The following is a 27,500-nucleotide window of genomic DNA, read 5'->3' as shown; positions in this document are numbered from 1 at the left end:
TGCAGGGCTTTTGTTAGACCAAAGGGCCAGGACAGCAAGCAGTTCTAATTTGAAAATCACACTGGAGGACTAATATTAAATAATGCAGCCTGGCTGTGCTCGCTGCTATGGCGGTACCTGGCAAGTGCAGGCTGGCAGACAGGCACTGTAACAGCTCTGCAGACTTTTGTGACATGCTTTTCTTATTAGTGCTGTCGAGATGTCAATTTATTTTTATATTATTAAACCAACACAGTGACATCGTAGTTCAGTACCCAAACCTAATTCCACATGTATCCCTTAAGCACAGATGGATGGATATTTCAGGGATGCAACGACAGAAGGGTCACTCAAAGTCAACGTGCTGCTGATCTGGGCTTTTCTTCTTTTGCTGTAAGTTTTGGCAGCACACAGTGACCAGTTAACATGCTCCTGTGTTTCTGTGTTACCAACAAAGGCAGGACTGCAGGATCACCTCAAGCCTGTTGTGAATGAGTTTTCTAGTTCAGCACAGAAGGAGTTCCTGCTGGAAAGAATGCAGAGAGACCAGGGGGCATTGATGAGTCTGCATGTATGCTAATCAACATGAGATTCGAGGAAAGAAATTAATGCTCAGTCGAGTAGATAAAGTTCCTGTTCTAGAGATTTAAGAATCTGCACGAATTCCTGTTTCAGCAGTATCAGCCAGGAAGACATCTGTTAAGCATGACATGATGTTTCCCTTCCCCCCCACTCCCCAGCAAGAATTTTTTCTACCTCTTACTGTTTATATTGCAGCAGAGATTGCAGACTCTCCTACAAAGACAACACAAAATGAAATAATTTCTCCAGGGCTGACCAGAGTTTAAATATAACTAATACAATGAATAGAAGTCGTAGAGTTTGTGTTGGGAAAGTATTGAAGAATACTTTCAAAATTGTCCCATGACAGGCAATTTGTGGGTATTACTTTTAGAAATGGGACAGGAAAGTGTATGCTCTTTTAAGCCTAGGACTTCCCTAGAGAAAAAAAAAGAAAAAAAACAAAGAAAAAAAAAACAAAAAGAAAAAAACCAACCAAACCAAAAGCACTTCTCCTTGCCCACAGCTATCTTCAAGGAGGAAGTTCAGCTCCTCCTTGAAAACAGCTGAGGACTTGTAGCTAACACTCCTCTCCAAGAGTCAGGGCTAATTCAGCTCAGTAAAATTAAAAGACTATAAAGTCAACGACAGTGATTATAAACTTGGGCTCCACAAAAATTGAGCACATAGAGTGCCAGTTGCATGTATTTCTGAGTAAACTCCAAGCCAGACCACACATTTTGTCTGTCTTATGTCTCAGGATAAAGCCTGCAGTGTTTACTGATGCAGCATTCACACAGACCTCAACAAAGCTTTCCCAGCAGAGAAATCCTGGCCTGCAAAGCACAAGCCAGGCTCATGGGAGTAATATCAGTGCATGCAGCTCTATCCCGCAGGCAGCGCCGCAGCCCAGCATCCACTCCTCTTCCACACCTTCCCCCCATTAATTGCTCTGATATCCATAAGGAGGGGTGAGGGGAGTATCTACAAGCTTGCAGCTGTCAAGCATTAATGCTAAATCCTGGCCAAGTAACGAAACTTTAATTACAAGCTGCATCTCTCCATGCACAACAAAAAGCTGGGCGCTGACATCAGAGCCGCTCTCAGCTGCTCTGGCACTTGCGAGAGGCAGCAATTACGGCCACGTTCCGCCCAGGACCAGCGGCTGCTCCCGGCCTCTGCGGTCATTTGGCAGAGGTCTGGCACTGCTGCAGTGGCTGTGCAGAGTCAGGAAAAGACCACAGTTCTCTCGCTGGCCCCCAGACTGCAATGTGCTTTAATTGCAGGGTGCGCTGCTTTTTATACTGGGGGGTGGGGAGAGAAAATGACTTGAAATCATCAGCCTATTATGCTCCTGCTCACACTGATGTGAACTGCAGGGAGAGGGAATGCAGTAGAGTCAGGAAAGTCTAAAACAAATGTGAGTAAAGTCTCCTGCATAGCCAGTATGGCCTTAGATTCACCAGCTGTATGCACAAGCCCTTGCCCAAACTGCAAAACCCTATTTAACTCACAAGCTCCCAGGACACTCCAGCACTACCTTTTTTTCCTTCTCCCAGCTGAAGGAAGCACCAGCACCTTGTCACATCTTTCAGCTGAGCACTGAAGAACAACCACCTGCCCCTCAGTTTCTTGCAAAGCCGTGCAGCTCCTGCACGGCATCACAGCTATGCTGCTTTGGCTGCGGGCAGGCAAAACCCCAGCTGAGAGAGACCTTGGCACCTGCCTGTGATTCCCCTCAACAAAGGAAAGAGAGCACTTAATGTCCTTCAACCCTTTCTTAGATTAGCGCTTGCCTGCAGAAAGGGAGATGGGTGTCCCACAGACCCTCAGGCAGTGCTGAAAAGGTGATGTCTGGAAGGCAAATTCAGGAAAAGCCCCCTCAACTGTGAAATAAGACATTATTCCAGACACAGCAGTAATTAATCCCCAGAGAAAATTAAAAAGCAGGGAGATCCCTGTCAATGCAAATATATTCTAGATAAACACTGACACTGATTTTAACAATTGTCCTTGAAGCCCATTTTTCACCTTTAGGGCATCTAGTCATACCCCTGTCAAATCCCCAGGCAGCTCCTTTTTTTCACAACAGAAGTACAAATACAAGACTTTGAAATGCTGTGGTTAACCAGCATGTGGAGAAGAATGGCACTGAACACCCACTCCTGGATGGAGAACTCCCTTGCGGGATGCCATCCTGGCTGCCCCTGTTTGACTCATTTAACCATGTCCACGACAACATCAAGTTACAAAGGGATCAAAGATCTCAGGTGATCCATGGGGACTTGTACTGCCTGGCAGACACTCGCAGCCTGAGGAAGGTCAGAAACAGAGCCATGACTGCTAAAGCTATGTTCCCTTTGGATGTTGGCTAATAATGTCTTTCTCCTTGAGGGAAGATAGTTCCCTGTCCATGACAGTAACCATATCAAAACCTGACAAATATTTTCCCACACAGATGTAGCTGCTATAAAAGGTTGCCACTTTGTGGGTTGGCAGCCAAAAAATAACTCGCCAACCCTTAAAGGAAAACTGACAGCAAGTAAGCAGAGGACATTCTGGACTTCCCATTTGAAAATCTAGCATAAACACAGCCTCAGAACTCAATTAAGCCTCTGTGTGCAACAGACAGAACATTCCTGCTAGCATGGAGATAATCTTCAACCTACATGAAACAGAGCTTATTTTGAAGAAGGAGCACCCAAAAGCCAAACTACCCCTGGGGTAGGGGCAGATAAGAACATACCAAGGCTGTATCTTCACATACATTAGCAGTTTCTTAAATCATGTCTTCTGTTCCAAATTAAACAAGAACATGGACAACACTTTAGACCTCAGTGTTTCAAATCCTATCATATCTTTACAGAGATAAGAGTAATAGGTGACCACTTTGGGGGGAAAAAAAAGAAGAATCTTTTCCCTACTGCCTACTATTACTCTGGATGTATAATCCAGACAGATACATGCTCACACGTATATGATTGCACTGCATTTTGCAACAGTCCTGCCAAAACAGTTTTTTGAGCAACCAAAAAAAAAGGCAACAAAAGTCTGTCACCAAGGAAAACATTTAGTCAGAGGACAGACCATGGAACAGTTATGTGCCTGTATCATTAAGGGTTTGGATATAGTGAGAAATATACAGACTCTGCTCACAATTGCTGCAATCAAAGGAAGAAATATCCCATGGTGAAATAAATACCTGGGAAACAAAGCTGTTCAGAGAAGTGAATGATTAGCATCAAAACACAGCGTAGCTTCATGACTTCAGAAAAACCCCAGTGGGCATCCTCCTGTTTTGTAATAGATGCCAGTTTGAGGAAGTATATATTTTCCTCCGAATGCCAATGAATGGGTGCATTGTTTGAGCAAGCCTTTCATCTAAAGCATTTATGAAATACAGTGGTAATAAAAGCGTTTGCTTTTGTAATACCTCCATGAGTTTGTTTTAACATGTCTCGAGAAGTAACTGTCATTTAGAACAAAGCATTCTGAACAGCTCTTATTAGTAGATTAAAAATAATAATAGTCTTCTTAAAATATGCCAAATGAAACCTCAACCTTCAGAATTTTGTCACCAGAATTTCTCTGTCCTACACAGAATCACTTACCATATATGAAGGAAATATTAAAACCCGCTTATGTTTGCCACATGGCCACTGTGGATCATCTAAAAGATTTGGGTCGTATTCAACAAAGTCTCCCAGGTCACTACCTATAAAACAACAGTTTAGATATAGAAGAAATGAATGAATTACATCAAGAAATCTCCGGACTTAACAGAAGTGGCAAGCGAGTTCACAGATAATGCACAATATTATCTCCATTCAAGACTTTTTAAAGACATGAAAAATTGCTCTAAATTTTGACAACTCTAAGCATTTCTATACTAAGGTGATCTGCCAAGATATAGAGGACCTACAGCTTATGAATTACCTGGTAAATGTGAATTTAGGGCTTAGAGAACTGCAGAATTATATAAAGCTCCACAATGACTTTTATTCCCAGCAACAAGTTTTCATCTGTTCAAGCAAATGTTTTGATTCGTCTCATTTATCATGCCAAAATATCTTAAGCATATAGTGCTTTGGCTTATGTTTCGTGTCCGGTTTTGTAAACACAGCCCTTTCCAGCCTAACAAAGGTCACAAGTGGAATTTACACCTTCAGCTTATGACTACTGTGTTGCCACTGTAAATTTTCCATAGCAAAGGAAGGTAAGGATAAGCCTGAAGCAGGAGGAACAAACAATGCTGATGACAGGAGGAGGCACGCCGGGTGCCATCGGGGCTGTCAATACAACCAACGTGCTTGTTTATTTAACTTTCCATCCCCCACAAGCAAGCTTTCTAAGCAAATATGGAATGAACTGTGTTCCACCCACAACACAAGACTATATTTTACTTAGTTTAAGCTAATGGAGGGCTGAAACACATCAGTCCTTTGAAATAACTGCCTACCATCAGGGTACCCAAGGATATTAAAACAAGCCACTTGAGAAGTTACCTGCATCAATGCTTCCCTGGGTGCTGTTAGCTCTTCCCAAAGAAAGGCTACGATGGCTTGCATTGCGGAATTGGGAGAAAGATGAGGTGGAATCTATCGTGTTTCTCCGAGTTCCCAGAGCATTGGTGGGAAATAGGAACTGTGTGTAAGAAACTGTCTAAAAAAAAAAAAAATGGACAGAGTTACTTTCAGCCCAGCTTGGATGCAGTGGGATGCCTTTGGTGCATTCCAACTGGAATCAAGAGAAGCCAAATTAATGGAAGATTTTCTGGATTTAGTAGTTAGGCACAGATAATAAAAACCAGTCACCTACATTTGCTTCAGTGCAGTCAGTTTATCCATGCAAAAAATGCTTTTGCAAAGGCATTAATTCTTCAGCAAAACAAACACACGTACACACAAGCTCTAATACACTGGATTTACCAAATCCTACTCAAGGGTCAGATTTAAAAATATGTCAGTTTGGTCAGGTTTTTTCCAGTGGGCCTTCTCTGTACCACATTTCAGCAGCTTCTTCACTGAACTAGCATCATCTCTATAGGTCCCTCAGCACACAGAGGCAAATCACTTAAACATTGCTAAACTGAAGCACTTTCTCTGCTATTTTTCTTCCTTAGGGCTTTGTCTGACAGAGTCTTATTGATGTAATAAGTGAGCTCCAGTTCACAGCAATGGTTGTGGGGGATCATTTACTACCCCCCACCATGGACTAAGTGTGAATGAGTAACTTGTGACAAAATTATTTTTAGAGTGCACTGATTCTCTGCTTGTACCCCTGGCCAAGAAAAAGCTATGCCTTGCTTCTTGTTGGCTTATTTTCCAAAAATAACATTGCATTGAAGGAAAAAACCGAGGCTGAGACTCTAGACTGGTTTACGAGGAGGTCAGAACAGGTATCAAATAAAAAATGTGAGCTTTCATTATTTATAGGCAGACAGATTGTCCTCAGGAATTTACAACCTGTAGGCTGGCCTGACACCTGGTCAGGTGAGCACAACCTGTAGCAGCATTGACCCAGGGCCTTTAAATCCATATATGACAGCAGACTGAGTAAACTGAACTGTCGAAAGTAAATTAGCTTTCAGGAATAAACATTTTCTTCTATGATCAAAACTGTCTCTCCTCTACATATTTCCTTAAAATTGATCATTTCCCTGAAGATTCATATTTGCTTATTCTATTCAAGAGAATGAACTCTTGGATTTTGAAAGACTCATCAGATTTGTGCTACTGTCTTCCTGCTCTTTGGAAAAATATATTATTAAGCAAAGTGCTATTAAACACAATTGAAAGCAAACAGGATTACAGCTACAACTCTCACCAGAAATTATTTTCAAGCTCCTAACAATATACCCTGCAGTGATACCTCCTGCTAGAGCCAGGGGAAGGCTGTGTAATTCAGTAACGCTTTACAGACTTGGATATTGCCAGAGGCAAATTTCTTCATGGATACAGAGTTGTCTGCATTGACAGCTTGGACAGTCCTCATGAATTTCTGCTAAGCTTATTTACAGTTGCACATACTGTGCTTTAACTACTGGGTTACACTGCACATTATATTTGCACTTGTTATTAGTTAAGCCATTTTTTCCCCTTACAAAATAAAATGTAAGGGAGTAGGAACTGAAGCATCCCCACCTTCCCATCTGCTCCGAGCTCCACACCTTCAAGACCAATTATGTCTTTCAGACACACTCCAGTAGAATGGCACTGGCGTCCACCATCCAGCTTCATATCCCTGGGAAGCAGAAAGAAGAGCAGAAAAAGCTCTTAATACACGTGCCCTGTTCACCTTCCACCACCCAGTGCTGAAATAAGGTGCAGCATTAATCCAGACATGCCAATGCAAAGCACAGATCAGACAACTCTTCCTATGGGAAGCCCTCGTGTTGTGCTTCCCAAAGTGTGTGTTCCACACACTTAACAGGGAAAACCCCCACTTTGTTCATGGTTGCAGCTCATACCACACCTACGGTGCAGAGCAAGGTTCCCCTTCATTGGGTACCTGTGCCAGAACCTGGCACTGGCAAGGAACTGGAAGTCATATCCACTTCAGGTGAGATACACCAATCCAGCCTGAACACTAGACTGCCATGTATCTGGCCGACAGATGTTCCCAGGCCACATACCCCTGTTCTCCTACGTGAAACAGAGGTAATTTCTCATGGAAGATTCCAGGAAGGATTCCTGCTCCTCCAAGAACACAGGAGAGTGGCAAAAGCCCAGTGACTCTGCTGCTGGAGACTGACAGGAGAAACCCAGTTCTCCCTGACCCTGGCATGGAAACTTGGGGATCTACTTTAAAAGGATTGACCCACCCAGCATCTTCCATTTGGAGATAAATGAGATGCCTGAGACAAGCAGGGTATATCCCATGCTTTAGCCTCATGATAAAATGTGAGCAAAGGTAAAAAACACTAGGAGCAAATTTGTGCTTCACAAATGACAGCTGTACAGAACTCCATAATATTTATCTTGCAGTATTTTCCTGGCTGATTGCTGCCGAGGTCCAAGTTTGTGCTCAAAACTCTGTGTGGGAGAGATGCTGACATGGAGGCTGGGAGAAGCCCTGCAAGCTCTTCACCCAGTCACAGGGCTGGGCTATCTCCTGCTCTGACATACAATACACCCTCTTTCCTTGTCCCTCCTCTCCAACCTATCACACATTTTATTTCTCTGAAGCACTGCTATCATGAGTCCCCAGTAAGCCATGTACCTCACTGCTGGAAAAATCCAACACATCTATCTGCTGGAAAACATACTTCAGTGACAAAGGAAAAGACTGTATCAAGTTTCTAATCTCAACAAAGTCTTCTTAGTTTCTTGATTGGAGTTCACTTAGCACAGTGTCATATTATCATTCCTGTTTCCTGATATCATGTTACTGAGGGGCTGGACAAGTAATTATGTAAAAATAACCCTCTGTCAGAAGCATGGTATTAGCCTCTCTGCTCCTGCGCAGAAAGTGCTTAAGGGAACTATTTCTCAAAGAGATAAATGCCAAATTGTAACTATTTCAGCAGGTCTTATCTATGAAACAAACACACAATTTGAGGAAGCCTCTGAACCCCAAAATGAAAACAAATATCTGAACCACCTGACACCAGAACAGTGTAGTTTCATTCCACTCAAGACCTTACAGACACAGAGCAATAAATAATGCTGTTACAACTCTGAAAACATGTCACAGAGAAATTTTTCCGTGTAATTAACAGACATGGACGGATAACTCTGCCATTCATCAAATGGAAATCCATCACGCTTTGAAGAGTCAGCACAGCAGCTTTAAAAAATAAAGGCCAGCTCTGGGGACTGGAAAGAAATCAGAGCTTTTGAAGCAGGGAGCATGGTCAGCTGGCAAGTGCAAGCACACACAGGAATGATTCCTGGACATTAGCTGAAGATGGATGGACACTAATGCCTCCATTTCCCCATCTTTTTGATGTTTCCAAAGAGGATTCTCCTTTCAGGACCTTACTGCAACACTGCAGTAATTCTCCCTGTTTTGCAAAGGCTACTTGGGGTGCTCCCCTTCTCTACATATGCTCTGTATTTCTCGATAGTATATGACTGCCTGTGTTGTAAAATGGAGTAATAAAATATTCTGTTTGGAGAGAAAACTGTCCATAAACCAGAGAATTAAACTCTCTCTCTTGAGGAAAATCAGTGGTAAACAATGTGCAGTTTCTTATGAGTGTATAAACAGAAAGGCTCATCCTGGCTTATACACATCCTCCTCTCTCTCATAAAAGATCTTGGTTAACACCTCATAAGGAATTCCTAAGCAACTTTACTGTATCCTTTTTGAGTTCCCTATCAGTATGACCTACAGCAAGCTAATAAAACTTTTGCATGACAAGCCTTTATTTATTTTCCCTCACTCCTATTAAAGACAAAGAGTTCAAGAATCCCTCAGAAAAGCTCTTGCTGGGACAGCAAGCCCAAAGGCTGCCAGCCTGCTGCTGGGGGGAGTCCCAGCACAGCTGCTTCCTCCCCACAGCCCCAACATCCCAAGAACAACTAGGAAAGATCTGGGGGATGCTTTCCCTTAGCCCACTCCAAAAGGGTGAGTTATGCCTGGGGAAGGGTCAGGATGGTTGTCTGGGTAAAGCCACTGCACCAGTGTGGCCATCCACTGCCACCAGGTTCTTTAGGACAAATGTCCTTGGCATGGCACCACAGCCAAGGGGCTCTGCGAGGCAGAAGCATATGGAGGACAGGCACTTCATATAAAAAAACAAATCAAGCTTTCACTGTGTTTAAGGTATTTAAATTACCAGTGGGACTCAGGAACTGCACAAACCAATATCCAGTAGTAAGCAGTGCTTAGAAAATGCAGAGTAGGAAAGACAGTCCTTGCCAAAGAGGCATTTAAATAAAGAAAACTTCCTACCTCCTCTTCCTCAGTTTTGATTTTCCTGCTTTATTTCCAAAAGTGCTGTTTAAGAAACTTCAAGGAATTCAAGCAGACACCCAAAACCAAAAATAAACCATAGGAACTTAATTTTACTACCTTCACCTTATTTGAGCAGGGAAAGCTTGAGAAAATGAGAAGATCAGGGATAACATTTCCTTAGGAGGCAAAAAACTAGATTCCAGTTTCTGACAAAGTTTGGGAAGTTACCCTGGTTTACATCAATGTCAAGCTCTAGATATTCTATTCATGGACACCACTTCTGGAAGGCTGAGCAGCGTTAGAAACTACCCTCAAAACAAAATGTATTGTCTTGGCTACCCAGGACTGCAGAATGTTGAGGAATACATCTGGCCCAAGTAGCCAGGCTCACAAGCTGCAGACTGAGATGCAGATTGAAATGCAGAGCTCTGGGTAGGATCCTGAGAAGGGAGGCCATGAACTGCCAGCCTTTGGGATAACAGAGGGTGTGGAGGTGGGTAACACCAGCCAGTGAATGGACACTGGGAAACACAGCGAGGTAACAAAGGAGATAAAGGCCATGAGCCAGTGAGGTGGATGGACACAGAGAGCAGGGGGGCAGGAGCCAAAGACTCAGGAGGAAGAGGAGACTTCGGGGAGACTGTGAGGGTGTAAAAGCCCAGGGGTTCCTTGTTTGGGGATCCTCCTCAGAGGCACCAGCTTGAGCTGTTTCTGTGTTACTGCACCGTGAGTAAGCGGCTGTATGGAACGAGACATCTGAGTCTTTGCCATGGGAAACCTGGGGTTGAACTGGTGAGGAAATCTGGTCTGAATGGGGGGTGTGAGGAGTCAAGTGGGGACCCATCGGGACACTGGAGCCACCCACTGGGAAGGGGTTTCAGTCCCAGCAGTGAAAGTCTCTGGCTTTGGGAGTGAGACCAGCAGCCTCCTGAGCAGCCAGACTGGATAGTTTCCTTAGCAAGAAAAAAATGACAGTTTCTCCATCTAACAGAGTTCACAGATTTTCTTGGAACCATACCAGGTGACATAGGATCCCAGATTTGTTGTCAGATGGTGAAAAGTTTTACTGAGCAGATAGATAAGGATCCAAACAAGCAATCTCATCCTGTCTTTTATTAGGCAGGCCAGGATTAAGAGAGTATAAATTGGATGCTGTTACCTTTGGAAGTATAACACTTCTTTAATGAACCAAATGTTATGCTTTGACGTGATCTACAAAGTCCCATGCAACACTCCTGCTGGGCACTTGCTCTTTAAATGACAGTAACAGTTGAGCACTCTAACCTGTGAATAATTTAGGAGTCCATGAAATATTAAACAGACTTCTAGATACATGAAAAAGCCTTCTGCTTATTGCAAAAAGGAATCTGATAATTGTTGTTTAGAGATGTCAGACTTCTGTGCCTATATTTTATGCTTAGCTATTCCTGACTTAAGATTTATTCTAAAAGCAAAAGAGGTTCATGAGACATCAAGAAAAGATGCCATTCTCACCCATCAATGTAAATAATTCCTACTTATCATCTCTGTTTATAGAGACAAGGACAATGACAGCTCTGGAAAAGCCACACTGCCAGTCAGTCCAGCAGCAGATCTCCAGCTGCCTGAGACTGCCTGCTATAATTGATCAAGAGCTTTCAGATCCTAATGCCATTAGTGTTGCCAGAACAACTCCAGCTGCAATTTACAGGGAGAAGGAGCAAAAAAACTCCTGGAAAGATGGCTCTAATGGGCCAGCCTCCTTTTTCTCTCTCCAAAGATATTTAGCTGTCAGCATGCCAGCTCTTTTCCTGATGTTTTGCCCAACAGAGAGTTAAAGTTCAAAATTTAAACTTATTAGCTTTTGGAGATTTATTGGTTAATTTCAACCTAAGGGAACACAGCAACTCACAAGAATGAGTAATGGTGGCTCTATAAAATTCATACATGAAATGATTAGTTTTGAAATGTCCTGTTGTGAGAAAAAAAGCCTCAGATTTGTGTCTTTCTGTAAAGCTAGTATGTGCTTGGTTTCATTTTTTGTTCTATTTGCGAGAAGCGGGGAAAATGGGCGATGGTAAAGAAAAGCAGAGATATTTCAGTTTCCCTGTCACAGGCTAAAAACAGATAGTTGTTCTTCCCCAGGCCTACAGAATGATAAATGCTCAGGAAAAGCACTAAAGATTGATGATTTAATCAAAACTGCCTCGCATACAAAATCTGTTGGGGAAGAACAGCAAGGATGTAACAGAGTATCCTGCTTTGCTGTCTGCTTATTGCTACTATCCATATGGCAATTTAGATGCTCTAATTTCTCCTGTAAATATTGCCCCATTTCCTACACTCACTAACCTGCCAAATAACTGACTGCAGCATGACAACCTCACATGAGTCCTTCTTCTCACCTCATTTTGCATATGACTTTCTTACCTAGTTTAAACACTAAATATGAAGAAAGATTGCAGAGTTCAGGTAAAGAAGGCTGCTCAGAATGCCAGGGCTATGGACTAACAGATCATTTTGGTTAGGTATTATCTGGGGTGATGGTATTGAAAACCTCTTGCTCCTGGCATCATTGAACACATTATTGTTCCGGTCAGCATTTAGTTAAATTCCAAGTTAAAATCAGCAGTGATTTATCTTTAGAAACTGGATGAAGCTGGTTTAGTAGCATTTCTGAGAAGGACACACATTCTTTTTATCTAATGACTTGCTGCTTTACTTCAGAAGAACGGTCTGTTTCCTGGGCTTCAATCCATTTGATTACTCATACTGCATTATTTCCTTTAGCTGGAGGCAAGTTTCGTCAGATGTATACCTGTATTTTTGTCAAGACAGGAATATTCAGCAGCTATGCCTGCTGCAGGTAACTTTCTAACCACTTAATGAATTCAGTGCCACGAAGAATAAAAGATGAGGTGAACTGGCCATTTTTAAAAGGATGTGCACTATCTGATGCTCTGAGTTTTCTGTCCTGTAGCTCATCACCTCCAGCCCTGCTGTCAGGCAGTCACTTGAAAGCCCAGGTCTTGAGTGTTCCATGTAAGACTAACCAGGCTGCAGTGCTGCATTTGTGTCACACTGCCAGCTCTCCTCCTCCCCCAGGTTCTCCAGATTAATCTTCTGGACAGGACTTCACAGGAACTTGAAAGCTCTTAAAAGAGTTCTTACAACATCACAAAATATATCATCAGAATAGGTACGATTTCAATCTGTGAATGCTTTTGCCATTGATAAAAACAAGTCCAAAAAGTCCCTTTTCCAAAACACGTTTTGAAATCATGGAGCATAACGGTGTGTGCCAAAGATAAAAAACAACCCACACAACAGAACTATAAACCCAACTAACCAATAGCTTTTATTCTTGGGGAGAAAAACAACATGGTACCTTCTTCCTCCTTTATTATACCTCTAACAGTGACAGACATACACCACCATTGCCCTTTTTTGAAATGGCTTAGGCTATACTAATGAGGACTGGATTGTTCTCACTTGGCTGCAAGCATATGCAGAGCATTTTTGCAGGCCACCATGTCCTGCTGGCCACATGGAGCAACTTTGACATCTGTGGGCACTGCCAGAGTTGTTTCCTTGGAAGCTGATGGAGAAGTGGTGCCTAGAAAAGCCTCAAGAGCAGGCAAGCAATGGAGAACAGATTCCCTCCTCCCCTGCCCAGGATATCTGCTTTTTCCAGGGTAAGCAGAGTTGAACCTGGTTCTTCTCCATCCTGGCTGGGGCCACATGGTGGGTCAACAGAGTGCCCTTGCACACACCATGCTGGGGAGTGGGGTGGGCAGAAATCTGCAGGAACATTCCTGAAGACTGTGGCTGTAACAGTTCCTCTTTGGGGACTCGAGTGTCCGGAGCATGACCTGCCTAATGGCTAAAAGGATAATATCTGCTGTGTCTGATCCCCGTCTCCTGTCTCAAAGGCCTGAAATCCAATTCATCTCAAACCATCTGGAGCCCATCTCCAAGTGAGTAATTCCTTCAAGTCTTATTTAATCCATGGCTTCACTCTTTGGTTTGCCATGACACAAATCCCCTCTGAGGGCCCAGAGCAGGTCAGCATGTGGGTTTACATGCCTGTGTTGAGGGGGTGTGTGGTAGGACAGCTACGTGCTGTAGACCTGAGGCGTGTTCCCCTGCCCTGGAACAGTATCAAGGCTCAACTTCGCTTCCTGTGAGCTTCCACGGTGACAACCAACCTCTGACAGAGGTGTGTGCCACAACAGCATCAGGGGATGCACAACGTGCACCTCAGATAAAAATGGGAGGTCAACACCTCCAATTTTCTGCCCATCTATAGAATTAGATGGGGATTAATGCTTATCTGTGGCAAGGAAGATAAGAAGTGGATACTGAGGAAGTTTCAACACCGTTCACAAAGTGGATCTTACCTCTTTCAGAATATTATATTTAAAGAAGAAAGAGGAACCCTTTATCCATTAAGGTTTCCAATACATTGAAAAAAGAGACAACTGCACAAACCAAACTTGCGGTACTAGCACTTGCCTCTAACCTGTGCATCACACTATGACTTTGTATGTCATAAAGTGTTATGGTTTCAGCAATACATAAAGACATCATCAAAGCCAAGCACTCAGACAATCTTTCTCTGTGTCTGTTAAATTAAGAACAGAGGCAATAACACTGTCACAAGTCTTTTCACAGGTGCAAGACAACCTGCATCACTCCCCTTAGCTACCACTAAACCCTGCCTAGGGTCTGATGACTTTGGGTTGTAACATCAAGAGAAACTGTGGGCCAAGGAATGCCAACAGGCAAGATACTCAGCACCTCCTTCAGCTCCTGACTTGCAATGCAGCTTTCCTTACATTGTTTTCACCCGGCTATGTCTGCTCTCACACTTGTTCTGCTGGTCTAGACAGAGAAAGAAAAGTAAGCATTTAGGAAACTTATTCCAGGGGCACCTCAAACTTATTTTCCTCATGTACTTGTATGGCTCTCCTCCCTGCAATGCCTAGACCTCCATTTGTATTGGTACAACCACTTAAAAACATGGTTTGGAGGTTTTTGGAGAGGGTTCTTGCTGTTGTAGTTTGACCTCTGCATGGAGGGCAGGCAGGCGAGGGCCACAGTTCTAGAGTACACTGCTTGCACCTCATTGGTGAGGGGTGTGCTGCCCCATCCACACAGGACAGGTACATAGAGTTGTGACTTCAGAAAGTGCCTTTTACCATGTTTTTATAATGGATCTGCTCCTGCAGACTGTATCTACGAGCATTGGTAGAGTACAGCTCTTCTGTACTGCCTACAGTAAAACATGGGCTGGCAGCTTCCACAAAACAGCTGTGCCTGGAGATTTCCTCACTGGCGCCAGTGCCTGTGAGTTGGAGCAGAGGTGAAGAAGCAGCAGCAGCCCACTGTGTGCTCCTCTCACGTGGAACAATTCCTCCTGTCTGCTCATCCATCCTACTCTCCCACACTCCTGCTGGGGCTTTCTCCAGTCAAATTTCAGATGTGCCCATGGCTCCCTGCAATGACCTGCTTCTTTTCATTAACTATTCAGCAATGTTTGCAGAACACAAACCAGTTGGGATGTCTTGCCTGGGGACAGACATTAGCAATCCAGAGATCCAGAGAAAACAAAGCTAAAGGATGCTGTCACTACAGTACTTCATAAGAGTATCCAGTGTCTCTCCCCACTCCTATTTCAACATCCAAAATGTGCAAGTAAGCAAGCATTGTGCAGACTGAACAGAGTGGCCACAGTTTATGCTATACTGCCTCATCTGTTCTTTGCACCAGCTGTTCCTGGAAGGAGGTGCCACTGAATTGTTTCTCTCTTCCTCTGATGCTCTGGAAGAAAGACAGAGGGCATTTTTTTAAATCTTGGCTTTTCAGCAGAGGGAACAGGGTTGGATTGTTGTGCATTGGCACTTGCTACCTTCTCATCCCATGCCCTTCTTGCTGTGCAAGCACAGTACAAGACATGACATGTTGAAATAATATTTAGTTTTGCAGCTGGGCTCATTACTGGTGTAATTTAGAAGGTATAACCAGTCATCAGAATTTCAAAATTATTCCATTTTCAATGAAGAGGCAATTTCCACAGGATGATGACCATAAAAGAATGACAGTATACTCAAGAACAAAGAACAAATCTGCCAGTCTGACAAGGATTTCCCTGATGTGTCATCACAGTTTAATTAAAATTTACTGTAAGAGAGCAGACCAAGTCAACCCTCCAACAAAGGTGCTTCCTCCTTTCCTTTGGGCAATAAAAATAATCTCCCTTTGTTTTAAATTACTGGTGCAGAAAGAGATTGCGACAAATCATTCTCCAGAACTAAATACATGGCTGAAAAGTATGAGCCAAATTCATCTTTTATACAGTTGATAGATTTGACTCTAGATGATTTGTGGATCTTTCAAACCCACCTCAGTGTATCAATTGACTATTTCCCATGAATTTTGTGCTCTGCAGTCACTAAGTCAGCCACAAGGACTTCTCAGGTCTCTGGCAAGTGGCCGTGTTGGCCACGCTTTTCCCCCCTGTCCCAGGGTCACAGAGCAGCTGCCCACCAGCACTGCCCGCCCCAGCCTTGCACTGCACCTCTAAAGGCACCCAGCTGGCCATCAGAGCCTGTGAGGCCATGTCTTCCAGCCAAATCCACTTTCTTCCACTTCTGTGGTTTCACTGAAAGAGCTAAAAGCTTCCTCAGTCTTTGGAGAACTACTTCATTCTGAAGGAACTTTTCTATCAGAGCTAGAGTGTCTCAGCATGTCAGGGGATGCAAAGCAGAGCTGCAGGGAGAGCTATGAACTTGTAAAATATTATGGCCAAAATAGTGTCTTCACTGACTGAACAATCTGACCAGTGACTAAAAGTATTAAATAAAAAAGTATTCTGTTTAAATCCAAATATTTCTTTATAGTTCAAAAAATCTAGATACAGTAGCACCATGTTTTCATGGGAGAATGAGAAAGCTAAGATGGCTTATACAATTAAAGTTGTGCTGTCTAGGGTCTTTGTTTTGTCAAAGATGAGTGAAGTCAGAAGAAACAATAAAAACAGCGCATTTTTCAAGAACATTGATTTCATGGGGATAGTTTTCTCCAGCGTAATAATCAAAGACACCACACCACATATATATAAAGTGGGGATTGAGAGCTGTAGTTTTAACCTGGTAATGGTCCACAAGACAAATACACCTAAGAGCATTTATCTCTTCTCAGAGCAGACATGTAAAAAGCATTAGCCTCCATCATGCTGGTGTCTGTTATCAGGTCTACATGCAGGCCCAGAAAGACTATGCAGTACATGTATAAATATACATACCCGACTTGGGTACAGTCTCGATATGGCAGCACTGAAAATATGCTACAGAAGGATCTTCTGCTGCTGATAAGGACTATTCTAAAATATAAAAGAAAATAAAAGACATCAAAGACTAACATTGAAAAATCCCACCACAATAATCAAAGCAACAGATGTTACCATTGAGGAATTTGCAATCATAAAACTTCCATAATGGGCAATTTCTCCATCCTCTTCCACATCTCACAGATATTGTGCTACAGAGCCTTCACAGAAGTGCTGAAGCCTGTGCCCCAGCAAATCAGCAGTGAACGAGTAGTGGAGTCCCATTCCCTCTACAGCCTTTCTAGGAAGACTATCTTGAATATGTAACTTGGAATCCAGGATAGATGCTTTCTTAGGGAAAGGAGTTCCCCCAGAGAGGCACAGGACCATTCTGTCAACTCACTATAATGGCTGAAATTCAACAGACAAATCCAGCAGCAATCCAGGTGATACACACTCTGGCTACTGGTTGTGACCTTTCTCTGCTAAACCAAAGGACTCCCTTGATAGTCAGCTTCTTGTTCCTGAAACAGGCTTCATCCATCAATCAGGTTTGCTATTATCCTAAGTTTTCAGATCCTTTCACTGTTTTCAAGCTTCCTCCTTGAGTTTTCTCCAGTTTTTCCACATCACCTTTCTTGTCTCCTTATCCCTGACCTCAGCAGTTGCACATCTTCCAGGTCTTACCTCTAAGATCAGTGTCTAACCGTGACACCCTGCCAGCCTCTGTGCTCTATAATCACACTAGATCTCTTGGTTATGATGTTGCATTGACACTCAGGCATAACTGATCCCACAGTTCCTGCCATTTGTCCTCCAGCACTACATGTGTCTTGGTCACTGTCAGGGCTGAATCCCTCCTCCTCTAAGCATGGCTTGCCTTTATTCCTCATACACAGTTAGCTCAAGATTTGGCTACATGAAAGCATACATTATCTACCTGCAGGAGAGCTTATCTCAGAATCCAGGACACTCTTAGAGCAAATGCCTTGCATTTCTAACCAGTCTCCAAATCTCTGCAACATCTGCAAAGTCACTGTGTGATACTGTCCTGGTTTCAGCTTGGATAGAGTCCATTTTCCTTAAATCCAATAGCTTGGAGCAGCCTACCTGTTACACAGCCACACTGTTGCCTTCAGCCATTGAGCTCTGACATTTCATTAAGGAGCATCAAAACCACCTTGAGGTCAAGACCCACATTCCATAAAACAGAGCGGAATGCCAGTAGCTACACTACTGAAGTTTTGAGAGATGAAGACTTGCAAGAAGCCAAGAGAAGTTTGACCAAGCAGTAAGATATAAAATGCCAATAAGTAACTGCTTACAAATATACCCTTCTTCCTTGTTACCTTCAGGACACCAAGAATTGTACAGTTGTACAACCGACCCTTCTTCCCTCTAAAGGCCAACAGGCTGCACCATGTCAAATTCCTCTAAGACACAGTGGCAGCAATTTGTGCTGTTTCCTGATCTGATTAGTGTTAGAATTCACTGATATTTTACCTTTCTAAAAATCTCCACTTGTGGTGAAAATGCTAGGACCTACTGCTACATTGGTTGTCAGGGCTGTTGCACTTCCTTGCTCCGCTCTCCAACGTTGACTCTTCTGACATTGTGTCCCACAGATCTGCATGCTAGGATTTAACCTGAATTTTTCATCCCTTGTCCTACACTGGTCAAAGCTGGACAACAAACCCTAGCAAGCTCTTTTGCTCTTTGCTGTCCAAAAACCAGCACACGCACCTATGAATCTCCCACCAGTTACGCTGCTACTAGAACACTGTTTCCTTAAGGGACCAGCTTAGTCATCATTCTTGGAAAAGGTTTAGCTCCCCAGGAGAGCTGCACATAATCCTTGGAAAAATGCAGAATGATCGATTTTCCTTCTCCTGGATTACTCCGCTACAGCAATCCTATTTTCTTCCTTAAAAGCCCGTTTAAAAGCAAAGAGGGATTTACCCTTTAATGAAGAAGAGTTTCTAATAATAAATGTGCATACAGCTTTAGGAAGTTCTCCTGCAGCAGATGAAGTACGATTTCATTGTTGTCTGAATGCTGTAATACTCTTGACCTAAGGGAAATGTCTCAGATCCTACAAGATAGTCTCATGGTGTGGCAGTAAGATACAGAGCAGGCAGGAATAATTTTTCCCATTTGAGAACAGCAATCCACAAGCAAAAAAAACCCAGCATATGATTAATTTTGTGCTTGCCACTGCTTACTGCTGAATGGTTGCTACTCACAACAGCTTGCTTGTTCACTGGGAGCCTTGTTTGCTGATGTATGAAACTTGGCACAGGTTTCGAGGCTGACATCAGAAAGCATCTTTGAATTCGGAAAACCACAGTACCCACACTAAGCATATTATCCCCCTCCCTCTGGTTGCTTCTGGAAATACAGCTCTTCCACCAACGCCCTACACCTCCCTAAAAATACCACTCAACTCTTAATACTTAAAAGAAAAACAAACTGGTGCTTCCATGTCCACAAGCAAAGACAACAGTAGGAAGTTACCACAGAACTGTGTGTATCAGAAGGAATCAGACAAGAAAGGAAATAAAAAGCACCAGCCCAGCCTCTATTTTTTTTCAGATTTCTTTCCCTTGGGACCCAAGTATTGCCTCTCTTTCCATAAACCGGCGGACCCTCTTTACACAAAGATCTCCCAGGCAGAGCATGAGAGGAGCTCACAGCCTCCACTGCCAGGATGCCACATAAACCTCATCTGCAAAGCTGCTGAGGGAGGGTGATGCAAAACAGCTTTAGGAGCTGGACTGGAAAGGAAGCAGGGAAAGCAGTGGTCAGATCCTCATCATGGAGGGATAAAATGGCATTTCATGTATAGGCCTGATGACTTGCATGGAAGCAAAAAATTTCTGAAGGCCTACAACGGTTTGCTGGGGCAGAAAACCCAGAAACTTGCCACAAAGAGTGCTTTGGAGAAGTAGTGGAAGTCCATTGCTGTTCAAAAAAATCAAATTATTGCTTATGGGGGAAAAGTATTTTCCTGGATTTCAACTCTTCAACAAAGGGCATCTAGAATCTTGCACACCTCTGAAGGATCTATCCAGAAGCTGTGTGAAAGTGTTTATATGCCTTGATTCTAACTGTGCCACCTAGACATGTTTAAAACCACCTCATGAAAAGGTTTTCACTCTTTAATGCTCCCATTTCACCGAAAAGTTGTACTAATCACTATGGTTCAGAGCAACCATAATTTTGCAAGAGAGTTTTGACAATGTGCAAAGGGTATAAAAGCTAATCTTCCAATTTCTTTATGAAGTGTATACTGCAAAAAAAAAAAAAACTTAATGAGCACAAAGTTCTCGACAGAATCAGTAATTTGTAAAGACTTGAAGAATAATGTCTGCTTTCCTCAGCATCTGTCTAGGTTTGATTGTGTTGCACCAAAAGGCTGCCATCAGGCAGTGTGATATACATCACATACACCATCCACGGGTGGAAGACTGTAGCCTCTTTCCTCATTCCTGATTGATGACATTTGACTGCCAGGGCTCCGCTGCCCTGCACACAAAGGGGGACACAGAAACAATGGATGCTGTCGGGGTAGCAGCCCTCATTTTGGAGTCTCACAAGTTCAAGGGCTGTTAGAAGGTGGCTGAGAGCAATTATGGACTGTGAGGGTGCTGCCAATCATCAACCTCTTAGTCTGCATGTGTGTGCAATTAAGAGAGCAGCAAAAGAGACCTTTCATGATGTTGTTTGGCATCCCCTTAGATGTGTTTGCTAACAAAAACCTGAGAAAGCAGTGGCATGGGGGTGGGAGAGGAACGTTGTTTTACTGCTTTTTATACCTGCTCTATACAATAACTCTAGAGTTGTTCTCCCATTCCCACCAGGAGCTGTTAGTTCAACTGGCTCAGGCTGCCATTTCAGTGGCTCACTTTTGCTAATCTTCTGCTTCAGTGTTTATGAAGGCTACCACCAACAAACCTGCTGAGTAAAGTGGGTAAAACCACATGCTGGTGGCTACCTGTGCTAGTTTGTATGTCAGGGTTGACTTGTCTTTGTCTTCAAATTTATTTTGTGCTGTTTTACAAGACTCCTTTGCTAACACAGTCTAGGAACCCTAATTTTCTAACTTCTTTAATAAGGCACGACCTACAAATCCAAAGAAACCGGTTTAGCCAGTGAACAGAACTATCAACAGGAAGCTTTTCAAGGACTTGCTGATAAGCTCCAGTCTGTGTATTTTTCTGTAGGAGCTTTTTTTCTGTGCTAAATAGATGAACTCTTATTTTAACCACAGCAGGTCCTGCCTTGCTGCAGGACTGCCAAAGGCTGGACCCAGAGCATTGTTGCTCAACACATGTCATCCCTGAGGCTTAGAGGGAAGAGCTCTCAGTGCCACAGGACAAGGACACACCACTTTACAGGTTGAGAGATGCAAACAAGGGCAGTTACCTGAGAGAGGAGCCCTGAGCTATCACTCACACTGCAGTTTTCTTTTCTGTGACAGTCACAAGCCAATGAAACGACTTCTGAAAGTGCTGGCTATTTTAAAGCCCAGTCACCAAATTCACCACCCAACAATATATTCAATGTAGATGTTTTCAAAATTGGGTTCCTCATCTTAAGTAAAAGACTGACATGCTGTGACAGAAGGGTCAGGGGTTTTGGAGGAAGCTCAGAGAGCCTGACTCCAGCCCAGCTCAGTGCCTGCATCCTGCACAACCATTCATGAAACACCTGGGACAAGGTCTCAGGCATGGAAAGGAGCCCCAGGAGGGTTTTCTATCCATTACAACACCTGTGGCTCCTCTGTGTCACAGGGAACTGGGGAGAACACCAGCTTCAAAGGTTTTAAGGTACTCAGAAACACTGTTGGTTCTAGGATGAATACATAAAGCAGATCCATCCATATTTCTAGAGGTCTTTTTCATCCAGAATGCCTATTAACTTCAGTGACTGCATCCAGACCCCTGGAAAAAACAGTCTGCATTCAGATTACTTACTGCTAGACAAAGGGGTGACACAAAGCATTAACTCTGCATTTTATTTTTAGCTAGTATCATTGTGGCTCTATGACCATAGGATGAAAACTATTTCCAAAACTGTGTCTCTTATTGTATTTATATTCTAGATAAAGATATCTTTATTATGATTGTGGAAATATTCTGGAAAACTCTGTCTGCTGATAAAGATAAGAAGCCAGTTGAATAACAGAAGCTTTCTCACTGCTGTCTTAGCAAGAAAAATACTCAGTTATATTGTCAGGCCTAATGCCTGATCTATGAATTAAGATAAAATGTTGCACATATGCTACAAATACTTTTTTGCAAAACATGGAGAAAAGAGTTTACAAATCAAATATTTATTCATTCTTTTGCAGAACTTGACTTTCTGTCAAGTTTGGGCCTAGATTTTATATGCACATCTCAGAAATTACTTGCTCTCTGTGGAATTTGTATAATACCTTGTAAGTATAATTTGCTGTAAGAAATTCCAAGAGAATAGATCTACTTATGCACAAAATGGACTAAAATTAAAGGGCTGCTTTTCAGTGTTTGATTCCACATGTATTTATGATAAAGACAATAACCAGCGGCTAGTCAGACAATAGTCAAGTCAATAGTTCTGTATGTGTCTGTTTGATACAAAAGCTGGGTCTAAAAGCTGTTTCTAAAATCTCTCAGGGACACCTTCTGCAACATTTATGTTGATTACTACCTTTCACTCCATTTAATTGTATGTATGAGAATAACAGTGAAGAAAATTTTTCTTGAGTCAAGTAACACCTACCAGAACTCAATTCATAAAACCTGTGGTTCAATGCAATGTTAGAATTTCTACTGATGTGGTTCCATGTTTGATGGAAATCAAAGGCTGCGGGCACAAATTGGTCCATCAGAGCATACATGGTTCTCAGCCATGGCAGCTTCATGAGAACAGGCACGTGCAAGGATCAGCTCTCACTGACATAGTTTAGTCTACAAGCAACCTATTCAGGTGGCCTAGTTTAAACCTATTCAGGTTTGGAAGAACAAGAATAAAAAAAATCATGAGGCACACAGAGAAATTTTCTTTGGAAAAATCAGAGAGGACAGGTATCTTCTTTATAAACAGGGAGGAGCTAGTTTAACTTCTGAGCTCGATACCACAAGAGAGAACCCATTTTGCTGATGGAAACACCTTCAGCTCATGGGAACACCATGCCTTTGCAGTAAGCCAAGCCCCAGCCAATGGCTGCTTGTACATGTCCCCCCAGTGCCTACGGCTCTAACCTGGGTAGTCCACATCCCAGTTCAGGGTGTACTGCAGCCACAGGTGCACCCCTCATGCATCCCCTGGAAGGCTCTCTTCCTACATATGCCATGGACACCAGGATCCCGTGCCTCATTTTGCCATGACCATCCTTGGCTGTGCATTTACCAGCAAGCTGTATCCACTAAAAGATGCTGGAAGTATCCTTGAACCATTGCTAAACTTAGTCCAGGCAGGTTCAGCTATGTGCCCCTCTCACACTTAGAACCTGGCAACACCTTTGAAGAAATGCAACCATATCATGCCTAGTTTACTCCAACAGCATCACAGATTTTCCTTTTATGCAGGTTATTTGTATTAAGGAGACACAGGTCTTAAAATGTGCGGGCTAGCACTTTCATTGACCGGTACTTCCCTGGGGGACGGAGCATGCACTGCAGCCTGCACCCTCAAAGATTACTTGAAAGGCCATTAGGAGACATGTGGTGAGTGGCAATGGCTGTGCTCTTGCAGGGGGATGCCAATCCTGCCCCTCCCCTCACACCCCATGGGCTGCCCCTGCAGAAGCAGCCTCTGCATGCACAGTACCTGCCGTTTCTGGTATCGTGTTGCCGCATGTTCTTGATAAAATGAACCTTCTTAAAGTTCTTTGGTCTGGGTGATCCTGAGAGTGTCCGACATCTGAAAAATAAATCAGTTGCAAGGGAGGGGAGGGAGAAGAAAAAAAAGTTCTCAGTTCCCTGCTGTACCGCCAAGAAGTCTACACAAAAGCAGGAAGGAAAGACGAGACAAATGATTCAAGTCACCCTGTGTTAGGAATCAGCAAGAACAATAAAGACAATAAGTCTGGAAATGGGACAGTTCAAACAAACAACAAAAAAAAATTAAAATAATAATAAGAAAAGGCATCATCCCCCTCCCTTCATGCAAAAAAAAAAAAAAATCATAAAAAATCTCAGCAAAGTAAAACTTCCTGTAATCTGCCATGAGAGTTTAGCCCAAGCTTTCAGAAGAAAAAAAATTAAACCAAACCAAAATCTAGTAAGTATGCATTTTCCCCACTTGCACCAACACCCACGCTTTTGTATGCTCCTCAGCTATTGATAAAGGAGCCATTGAAGGAAGTTCTTTCTTGTTTTAATTTTAGAAAGATTTAAAATCTCCTATTTGCAAGGATAATTCCTATTTGATTTTAACTCTAAAGATTGCTTTTCACATTCCTGACAGTATACAAACCAACTAAATATAAAACACCCCAGGAAAAAAAATATATAATTCTTCAAAATATTAAGCCTTAAATCTATTTTACATCTGAATGGGCTTTATAAATTGCAGTTACAGAAAGAAATTGCCAGAGGGAGGAGAGATGAGAGCAATATCCTCCCCCCCCCGCCTTCCACCCTTGCTCTTTCTAATCAGCTGAAACCACAGTGCATGTGAAAGCATTCTCTGTCTCATCCAGAGCTGCTTCATTGCGAGGCGAGGCAGAGCTTGCAGGCACTGGAGATGAGTCCAGGGCTGCAACCGCGGCTGCTGCATCCTCCGTGGCTCCTCTGGGACCAGCATCCTCTGCTGGTGCACAGGACCAGCACAGTTCCTCTGTGTTAAGCGTCCCTAACCAATTTTCCCATCCTCTCCCCTGCACAGGCAGAATTCTACAGCTTCTCAAGCCCAAGAGATCATTATGTTGGACTGAAAGCACAGACCACTGTGCCAGTCCCCACTGCTGTACCCAAACACCATCGTGTTGCAGGGGCACGCTCCGAGAGGGGCACCCCATCACTCTGCCACTTCTGCCTTCCTCCTGCTGGTAAAGACCTTGAGATTCCCTCACCCTCTGATTGCAATTAGCCTTGTTCGCTTCTTCACACGAAAATACCACCAAGAGAGACATTCTACCACCAATTCTGCAAATTAGCAAGTAAAAATACTGCCTGGCAAACCATACTTTGTTTATATCTTTTACCAATTATACATGTTTGAATCACTTATGGGAACACTTCATAACATGCTGGTAAGCAAAGCATGGTAAGCTTTGTAAAAATAATCAAGCCTTGGTAATAAGCCAATTGGTACAGCCTCTGCTGTTCTTTGCTTCGAGGTAGGGAGAAGCAAATCTGCATGCGGATAAACAAGGCTATAGGCTAAACACCAATATAAACCAGCTGAATTACAGGTCCCAAGATAAAGAGGCAGTCAAACTTAGACTGCTGTCTTGCTGAACAGCTGACCTGGAAGCATTCCATGCACTGGTCAGATTACTGACCAGCCAGTTTCTGAACTGTTAAGCAGTTGCTCCATTTTCCATCACCCCAGAGGATTGCCTAGTGACTAATTACTATGGTCCCCAGAGAAGGAAGCTGTGGTCTCCTAGATGCAGAAATCAAACTGCACTGAAGCTGCCAATATAACAAGGATGGGGGCAGATTTATTAGTGGGGTAGCAATCACAAACCTACCAGCCAACACACAGACAGTAATGCTGGTAACCGAAGTAAGTTTGCATGTGCTGAGAGAATAAACAGTAAAAATTCATTAAAAATACTAGCCTTCAAAAACTTACTATATTAAACCATCTGTACATAATTTTTAAATGTACCACAGATGTTAGGGTACTATTGACTTGGGGCTAGTCATTCATATAGGTGACAACTACACTTTTCTATTAATCAAATTTGACATTTTAATTCCTGACATTTCATTTAAATACTGCCTTTTTGTTTCATGACTTAAAGTCAGGGAACGTGCAATTCACATCAGCCACCACCTTGCAGGACGTGTGAAGTTTCAACACTTTTACTCACTATAAAGAATATCTCAATGTGAAGACCCTGCTACTTTTCAACATGAGGAAGGAGAGCAAGCCTGCCCATGCATGTGCTTTACAGACAAGAAGCCAGAGAGACAGTAAATAAAATGACCTCCGCAGTGGGGCATTTTCCTCGATGTCCTCCAGAGTCTCCAGAGAAGATCGCTGGGAGATCAGCCGACGTCTGCAGAGAAAACACAACACAATCACTGCTGATTGGAGGGCAAGAGAAAGTCCTCAGAGCTGTTATTCAGTAAAGATCACACACTGTCCTTCACTAGCCAAGCCATACCTTTGGATATTAATAAATTTTGTTCCATTCTGCTTATCTTAGTGTATTTGATCCCACCCAGAAGCAAACTTACTCCATGTAGACTGCTACAGTAAAGCAGAAGCTGCAGCTTTTCAACAGCTCCTCCTCAGTTCATGTTTCCCTTCCTTCAAGGGTTTAACACCCATCTAACACAGTCCCACGGGTGCTGCAGTACAGCTGGCAATGCTACAAGTACAGTGCTTTGACAAAATAATGCAGACATAGATCCACAGAGACTGCCTGTCCTTCACACTGCCACAGGGGACACTTCTCTTTGCCCCTTGCACTTTCTACCAAGTAAGTGCCAATTGTTTCTCCATGACGTCCATCTCATCGCTCCTGTGAGGAGTGTCTGAAGTGAGATGAAAGATGATGGTGCCAGCAACACTGGTAATAAAATAGCAGTTTAAACAGAAGCTCTGACCATCCCTGTGAGCAGCACAGGTGAGCTAGGCTCTTTTTTAAGCCATTTTCCCATGTCTGAGTCACATCCTTCCTCCACCTTCAGAGAAATAATTATGGAAGTCTTAGCATTACATTGGCTGTTGCAGCAGGCGGGGAAGAAGCCCCCATACAGGCTTTGTTTGTGCAGCAGCAATGGCTGCTAAACCTCCAAACATCCTGACAGCAGCACAAAACAAGGACTGCACCCAGCCCTCCAAAAAACACCACAAATACCATAAATCCCACCCACAGGGACACAAAGAAGAATCAAGCTGGAAATCATTGAAACTGCTCCGTCATCGATGGGCGTCAAAACAGCTGCAACAGCCAGCAGAGCCGTGGCACTGTGCCCCAGCACCCAGCTGGCAGGAGCAATGCCAGCACCCATCAATCCCAGGGGCCATGGCTGAGGCACGGAGCACCTCACCAGTGACTTCAGAGTATGAACTTCAGTGATAAAAGTCTTCAAAGACTATCGCTATTTCTTGCCCAATTCCCACTGAGCTGCCTTACTCCCTTGATCTGCAAGCAAAGAGTTTCCAGAATGTTATGAGCACTCCTATATGCTTGGAAAGGTGCTCATTAATTTATTCCTGGGCTGTATTTTCACAGTAAATTGTCTACTCTGATGCCAGTGTTAGCAGTTTCTAATCCTTCCTGCAATTCCCTTGCCCCTCCAGTTGTGCTGCTACAACTGCTCCTGCAGCCATGCTGCAAATCTGATTACTGAAATGTTTTTCAGTTCAAAATAACCCTGAGGTTCATTGATTCCATTTGCCATTAATTCAAGCATCAAATTTCTATCACCGACTCATAGACAACACATTTCAGGACAATTTGAATGTGCATGCAGCTTTTTCTCACTTAGAAAATCACATAAAACCCCTCAAACAATTTATAGATCAACTAAGTGTGAAGCATAATCCTCTTAGATAAAATATGCAAACCTAAATCCCCTCA

At 43.1% G+C, this 27,500-nt stretch overlaps 1 protein-coding gene across 2 annotated transcripts in view; it reads right to left on the bottom strand.

Annotated features, from left to right (window-relative positions):
• Nucleotides 1-27,500, bottom strand: part of CABLES1 (Cdk5 and Abl enzyme substrate 1) — a 71,894-nt gene that overhangs the window by 11,212 nt on the left and 33,182 nt on the right. The window contains exons 2-7 of one of the 2 annotated variants that reach the window (XM_069004611.1): nucleotides 25,896-25,967; nucleotides 23,564-23,656; nucleotides 16,727-16,804; nucleotides 6,684-6,783; nucleotides 5,046-5,202; nucleotides 4,152-4,255 (exon numbers count right to left, since the gene is read on the bottom strand). In XM_069004611.1, the coding sequence (XP_068860712.1) occupies nucleotides 4,152-4,255; nucleotides 5,046-5,202; nucleotides 6,684-6,783; nucleotides 16,727-16,804; nucleotides 23,564-23,656; nucleotides 25,896-25,967 (604 nt within the window). The remainder of the gene's footprint in view (nucleotides 1-4,151; nucleotides 4,256-5,045; nucleotides 5,203-6,683; nucleotides 6,784-16,726; nucleotides 16,805-23,563; nucleotides 23,657-25,895; nucleotides 25,968-27,500) is intronic. The other variant, XM_069004613.1, reaches the window with a different exon arrangement.

The sequence above is a fragment of the Aphelocoma coerulescens genome, chromosome 2, assembly GCF_041296385.1.
Source record: "Aphelocoma coerulescens isolate FSJ_1873_10779 chromosome 2, UR_Acoe_1.0, whole genome shotgun sequence".
Lineage (NCBI taxonomy): Eukaryota > Metazoa > Chordata > Aves > Passeriformes > Corvidae > Aphelocoma > Aphelocoma coerulescens.
This window is presented reverse-complemented; position numbering and strand designations above follow the sequence as displayed.